Here is a 7,849-nt window from a genome sequence, read left to right as displayed (position 1 = left end):
TTAAATATTACAAAATGATTTTCTTATATTAGAAAATCGTAATTTAATACAACAAATCCATTTTCTAATATTAGAAAATCAATTTATAATATTATTTAAAAAAATGATTTTTTGAATATCAAAAAAGTATTTTGTGATATAAGAAATCTAATTTATAATATTAGAAAATGAATTTGTAATATTAAAAAAAATCATTTTTTAATATTAGAAAATGCTAATTTTTGCCCACTTTGGCCTGCCATACAACACATTTCTGGTAAATGGTTATGGCATGAACAAAAACTATGACAAGCCAAAGTGGACAAAATTCAATATTTTGTAATATTAGAAAATGAATTTTTAATATTACATAATCATTTTTTTTTAATATTAGAAAAGATTTTTAAATATTAGAAATTCATTTTGTAATATTAAAAATTCATTTTCTAATATTAAAAATTCATTTTCTAATATTAAAAATTCCTGATTTAGTAATATTATAAAATATCACACATTTTGTAATATTACAAATTGAATGTGTAATATTAGAAAATGAATTTGTAATATTGGAAAATGAATTTGTAATATTGGAAAATGAATTTGTAATATTAGAAAATTAGTCACATTTTTTAATATTACAAAATGATTTTCTAATATTAAAAAAGCGCAACTGAATACGGCAAATCCATTTTCTAATATTAGAAAATCATTTTCTTATATTCAAAATCGTTTTTTAATATTAGAAATTCAATTGAATTTTTAATATTAAAAGTGTTTTGTGATATTAGAAATCTAATTTGTAATATTAGAAAATGAATTTGTAATATTTAAAAAAATCATTTTTTTAATATTAGAAAATCAATCACATTTTTTAATATTACAAAATGATTTTCTAATATTATAAATTCATATTCTAATATTAAAAATTCATTTTCTAATTTTACAAATTCCTGATTTAGTAATATTATAAAATATCATACATTTTGTAATATTAGAAAACGAATTTGTAATATTAGAAAATAAATTTGTAATATTAGAAAATGAGTTTGTAATATTTGAAAATCAGTCACATTTTTCAATATTACATAAGGATTTTCCAATATTAAAAAATCGTCATTGAATACGATCAATCCATTTTCTAATATTAGAAAATCAATCTCTAATATACAGAAATAGTTTTTTTTAATATTAGAAATTCAATTGAATTTTTAGCATTAAAGAATGATTTTTTGATATTGAAAAAATGTTTTGTGATATAAGAAATCTAATTTGTAATATTAGAAAATGAATTTCTAAAATAAAAAAATCATTTTTTAATATTAGAAAATGCTCATTTTCCATGTCCACTTTGGCTTGCCATAAAAAGTAGGCCTTATATTTCTCCTACAACGTAAGAGGTTGGAATTCCCTTCCTCAATACCCCAAACAAGTCAGAAAATTGCTTGCCAGACAACCTCTAGCACTGCTGGAGTAGGCCTAATATACATTACATATAAAATAAATTTATGACCTTGGTTCAGAATATTCTTCAGAAGCAAGGAATATCAGAGACTGCTGAAGAAATCCCCTGTAGAAATTATAGTATTTCTATAGTCTGAATTTCCTCTGACCCTGCAACCCTCTTCTTTTTTATTTGGATATTGATATGTCGGGTTGCCCAACCCGACATATCAATATCCAAATAAAAAAGAAGAGGGTTGCAGGGTCAGAGGAAATTCGGACTAGTATTTTTGTTGATCGCTGAGTTTTTGTTTGCAAAGAAAACTTTGTTCAAAAGAACGTACTTTAATATACTTATATTTTTGTGCAGGTACTCGTAAAAGCTACTATAATCGCATTGCTAATGTGTGACTTTTTGGTACCTTTATGATAAACCTATTTTAGCTAATTTGTTTTTGTCGCTCTTTAATTTCAAGAAAGGAGGTACAACTTCCGGGTAAATAAAAATGAACAGAAACACGAGGTTTATGTTTGGTGGACAAGATCGTCCGAGAAGAGACAAATTTAAAGGCCACAGTGGACAGAAACGAAAGAAACAACTTCTCAGCATCAAAGAGAGAAAAATTGACGCTCTCGATAAAGAAATAGCTGACTTGCGCGCTAGATATTCAAAGGTTTGTTCAGTTGTGCATATCTCCAAGAACTTCATGAAGTTTTTGGGGCATTTAAAACCCTTTTTGAACAAAGTTTGATTAAAAAAGCCTAATCGCGAATAACCCAGAACTATCAAGACTTTTTTCTAGAAAGCTTGTAAATCTTCAAATTAGGCAGAAAAATGTATATGTGTTTACTGGGTATGGTCTTAGATGTGTAATCCGTACCCATAACCGTACCAACTTTCCCTGCATCCAAATACTATTGTGTCAATTTCTTCATTATTATATGATATTTCCAGTACATGTTTAACAAAATAATTAATCCGTTATGGGATTCAGTGTCCGGAGCTATTTTCTGATTTGGCCGCCGTAACCAGAAATTAGTGTACCCAAATTCAGAGTCCAGTATTTTTGTTTTCTGTACAATTTTAATGCATATTTGACATTAGAACATCATGATATTATCAAAATTTTCATTGATGATAAATTAAAATCACATCAGACTCTGTTTAAGATCCTTTCCATTCTTATTATGGGGATTGATACGACTTATGCTACGGAATGCAAACTCAATCACTTCTTTTTTTTAAACAATATCAAATCTTTCAAAACTTTACCCAAAGTCTTAAAGTGAAGTTTTAGCCTCTTCATGTTTTTAGAAAACCATAAAATTTGGATAGGAAAGTGGGAAATAGTCAATAATTAGTTTGGTACGGTTACTTCTGGTTACACATTTTAGACCTTTTGACTACTGAAAACCGATCAAACAAGAAATATTAGCAAAATATACATCATTTTCTTGATTAGAAATGAATTGAAACAAACTTCTCCACGTCTCATGTAATTTTCAGTTCTTAACATACTGTAAAAATGATTATTTTAGCAAAACATTATTTAGGTATGAGGAAAAGTTGGTATGGGTACGGATTACACATTTTATACCATACCTGTTTACTTTACCCTGCTGAAAAAAAAATATAGTGTTGGTAGGTCAATTTTTTTTTTTAAATCATGCAGTTATATTTGTATATTCATATTTCTGTTGGAGATGTCAGATACTCAGATACTTACTATGTTTATCTTATGTTTAGTAACAGTTTTATTGCCAAGTCAATAATGGTTGTTATTTGCAACATCTTGTTCATGCACCAGTGTATTAAATTCATTCAAGGGTTGATTTAATTTTGAATTTTTAGTGTGAATTTGTATTTCCAGATTTACATGTAGTAGAGGCATGTGTATTGATGAGTTGTTCCATTTCAGTGAATAGAAATATTCATTTAAATTTTAAAGATTAAGTTGATCAAAAAGTTAATTATGTGTTAATTATAGATAATAATGTACATGTACAGTGTAGTAATATGACACACATGTGTTCATCCCTTAAAATAATTACTCCAATAAGTAAAGTTATTGAGGATGAATAATTCAATTTCATTAAAAAAAAATTTAACAGATTATATTGTAAATTAAAAGAGAATTTTTAAGAGATAATCCTGCCCCTTTTAAAAAGTGTAAAAGTTATGTTTTTTGTATAGAATATAAGTTACACACTTACATGTAAATACAATAAAATATAAATAACAAAGTTTTTTTTGCAGACTATATGTACGAAGGATATGTCTGTGTCTTGTACAGGATACAATGTATCTTAGTAGTTAGAATCACTTCAAATAAATTAAAAATTTAAATAAATAATTTGAAAGTTTGCTAGTCTTTAAACAGTGATATTTCAACTTTCAGGGGTTCCTTGATGTAAAATTTCAGATAATTGATTCAATTTGATATACATTTTAACTTTAAATAAAATAATAATTTGATAAAAAAAAAAACCCTCAAGGATTATGTATATATATTATTTTTTTATAAGTCTTGGTTCCCTTGATTACAGATTTAAAGGAGAAATATAACATATACATCCCAGTATGAAGTGGGAGGTGCCCAACCTCACAATGTTCATTTCCGTGACATGGTGTGAGGGAGTAATCAAGGGAACCAAGGTTATAGCGGTAATCAAAAGAATGTAATCCAGGAACAAAGACCAGACATGGAAAACAGACATACACAGCAAAGAACATAAAGTAACTAAAATCATACATACATTTAAGTAACAAAAGCAAATGAGCACCGGTAGGGTAAGCATCCTCTGCTTTTCTAGAAACACCGGCCAAATTGCTCCACTTCTATGATTCAAAAACAGACGAATTGGGGAATAGATGATACCTATATTCCATATTTGATCAAATTAAATAGTATAAGAACATGTGTCAGTAATAAATAGGTGTGTAACCCTTGAAATTCTTTAGGTTTGTCAAATTAATGTACAAATGTAGCATTCCACCACGTTTAGTTCATCAAAATGCTGTTTATTTACAGAGAATTTTATTTTGAATATAATATAATGTGGAGTACTGTACATGTATGTAATATTCCAAGTTGCCCTGCTTCTACATGAATCATGCAAGTTTTGGAAAGTTCAGAGTTAGAGAATAACTTCAGTTAGATGTTGCTACATACACAATTAGTATAATTGCATATGTATATGTTTCAGTTCTGAGGTTCAACTTTGTTATGAAAGGAAATTGTTAATTTGCTGTTTAATACGTACAATTGTACATGCATCAGAACTCTGGATGTTGATGTATGTACAATGTGGTACATTATAATTGTACATGCACTTAGAACTCTGGATATTGATGTATGTACAATGTAGTACATTATGATCGTACATGCACTCAGAACTCAGGATGTTGATGTTTGTACAATGTAGTACATTTTTGTACATGCAGTTGCATTTTTTTCTGCAGAGAGCCCCTTGAAAACAAATAAACTAAAGGTCCAAAACAAAAAAAATCAAACAGAAAAATGCAAATTCTAAATTAATTGAACATGTGGGTCTTTATTGTAAAATGTTTATGCAGGCAGTATTTTTTTTTTTTTTCGCAATTAATTGGCTACTGGTTTTATACTGAATCTATTCCCTGTTAGGAAAACACCCATGTCTGGTCAGAAGGTGTCATCTCCATTGTTGCAGATTAGTTGTGCTGGAGTAATTTTCATGTTCATCCTTATTTTCGTTTAATTATTTTTGTTTCAGATTGACCCACAGAAAGTACAAAGCTTTACAGATTTTCCACTTTCTAAAAGAACTTTGGAAGGTACATGTTTGAAGTGTATAAATTAAACATCTGTAATTTAAAAGGGTGTAGATGACTAGATGGAGTCATTTATCTTAGATTTCATGAACTTTCACCTTTTTATGCCCCTTTATTGTCCCATTGATAATAAACACAAATTAATAAGTGCTTGATCAAATTGAATACCTTCTGGGATTCAAAGTAGTGATGTTTCAATGTTTCAACTTCCAGGATTCTCTTCACATAGTTCTAACTTAGAACCTTTCAAGTTTCATTTACCTTTGTCCTCGACCTTCAGGTTTTTATTGAAGACTATTAGTTTTCCTTATGTTAGCCATTGAATTCAAAATGGAAAAGTCCAGGACCATAATAAATCTGGTTATACAGTGGGAGATCTAGGCAGGAGGCTACAGGAGATTGATGCCCCTCCTTTTTATTGGAAAATTTGTCATTTTCATATGTAAAACTGACTAAAAATAGCAAATTATATCCTAACACCCCCTTTTCAAAGTGTCTGAATCTGCCCCTTTCTTAGTGGTGCAAGATCCCAGGTTACTGCTAGTTACTAAAGTTATCTTTCAATTTGAGCTAATTACTATAAAAATTGTTTGTTTAGGTCTGAGAATATCTAAGTTCACATCACCAACAGATATTCAGAAAGAATCAATTGGTTTAGCATTGAAAGGGAATGATGTTTTAGGAGCTGCCAAAACTGGATCAGGAAAAACATTGGCATTTTTGGTACCTGTAAGTATGTTTACCACCTACACATATGGATTTATTAAGAGGTAAAATATTAATTAATTTGTTGGCTAGTTAGCTGATGATTGGCTTTGGCTGCCCAAACTTTCCGGCCTAGTCTTTAATGTTTATATTCTTTCTAATTCAATGTTTTTTTTCCTAAAACATAAGGAAAGTCTGTGTTGACTTGCATATTTTTGCTATAATCATTTCTATTTATTAAAATTTGTTTATAAAAACTCTTATATTTTAATTTAAAAAACAAAAGAAAACAAAAATTAGCAAACTGTAAAAAGTATCACTTGTAGTATGAAATCAACATTTTTTATATGTAAGTGCAGATTTATTCTGTCAACGTCATCAATCAATAATTAGCTTTATTCAGTTTGTAATTTACATACATACTTTATACATGTACATGTAGTGTATTGGGTTTCCAACTTTAAAGTAGTTTTGTAATTAGGGACCTGGCTTAAATGAGTTAGGTGTTGCTCAATAATACTGAGCCATTCAACATTTCATAGTTAAAATATTTAAGGAATGACTGTCATAAAAATTATGTTCATTGAGAAATAAGCTTAATTTTGGGTGTTCACATTAAATAATCCATGTAACAGATTATTTAAAAAATGCCTTTTCATTATTTTGGGTATTTTAGCAGGGAAAGACTTACTTCCTACTCTGAAAGATTTTCATTACATATGACAGGATACATGTATTTTCAAAAGGCCTAATTATATGATGCTGTATTTTCTGCTTGAAATAATAATTTACTAATTTTTCCATTGTAGGTGTTAGAATGTTTATTTCGAGAGAAATGGAGTTCTATGGATGGACTTGGTGCCCTGATTATCTCTCCTACCAGGGAACTCGCATACCAGACATTTGAAGTGTTAAAACGTATTGGCAAGCGACATGATTTTTCAGCAGGTTTAGTCATTGGAGGAAAGGTAAAGTTTACAATTGGAAAATGTTAAATTTCTGTAGTCTAGTGTTTTAAGCATTTGTTCCACTACCTGATGTAAAGGCCAAACAAATTGTATTTACATGTATATTATATCTTTGTTTCCTGTTACAAAGGCAAAAAGTTTATTCAATGAGTAATTGTTATACATTTGTAGATATAAATGGATTAATTCCCATACTCATGCTTCCACTGCTTGGATCAGTGGTTACTATGTTGATGAAGCCAGAAACTCAGATCAGAATGGGATACAAACTAATTACCTAATGCTGGAATAGTATCAGAAACAATTTTTTTCTGCAATTTTTATTATAATATTTCCTGGTCAGTCAGATAATAGGTAACAAAGGTGATTTTTTTGGCCTACAGATTCTAAGCAGTTGTCAACTTTAAGAAAATATCTTCAGTACTTGTAGACTGAGTACAGTTTCACAAGTCAATAAAACCTTACATGTATACTATTGTTTCACCAATTTTGACTTAAGTGTACATAACACAAAGTTACACCAGAACTCTTATGTCCACGATAGAAATGAGATGATTGGCCTCTTATGTCCACGATAGAAGTGAGATGATTGGCCTTTTATGTCCACTATAAAAGTGAGATGATTGTAAACCTGGTTTATCAATAATCTTTACATTTTACTTTTGATTTTGGTGACAGCTGTTTCTATTTCTCTCCTACATATGTTGTCTTGAACAAGATATTCAAAAATATGCGTCAAAACATTGAGACCTTTGCTTTCTGGGATAAACCCTTCCCCATGTCGGAAAAGACTTTGTTTTCTGGGATAAGTCCTTGCTTTCTTGGATAAATCTTTGTTTCTAAGATAAGTCTCTGCTTTCTGGGATAAATCTTTGTTTCTAAGATAAGTCTCTGCTTTCTGGGATAAGTCCTTGCTTTCTGGGATGTCTTTGTTTTCTGAGATATC

At 29.2% G+C, this 7,849-nt stretch overlaps 1 protein-coding gene across 1 annotated transcript in view; it reads left to right on the top strand.

Annotated features, from left to right (window-relative positions):
* The first annotated feature begins 1,886 nt into the window (after positions 1–1,886).
* Positions 1,887–7,849, top strand: part of LOC148613175 (putative ATP-dependent RNA helicase DDX10) — a 33,354-nt gene continuing 27,391 nt past the window's right edge. Inside the window, exons 1-4 of the mRNA XM_088586381.1 lie at positions 1,887–2,093; positions 5,173–5,233; positions 5,829–5,959; positions 6,745–6,903. Of these exons, the coding sequence (XP_088442507.1) occupies positions 1,926–2,093; positions 5,173–5,233; positions 5,829–5,959; positions 6,745–6,903 (519 nt within the window). The 5' untranslated portion in view covers positions 1,887–1,925. The remainder of the gene's footprint in view (positions 2,094–5,172; positions 5,234–5,828; positions 5,960–6,744; positions 6,904–7,849) is intronic.

Source organism: Perna viridis, chromosome 6 (genome assembly GCF_037379345.1).
Source record: "Perna viridis isolate PV_CMFRI_1.1 ecotype Kerala chromosome 6, ASM3737934v1, whole genome shotgun sequence".
NCBI classification, from domain to species: Eukaryota; Metazoa; Mollusca; class Bivalvia; order Mytilida; family Mytilidae; genus Perna; species Perna viridis.
Note: the sequence above shows the minus strand (reverse complement) of the source record. Positions and strands in the feature narration are given on the sequence as shown.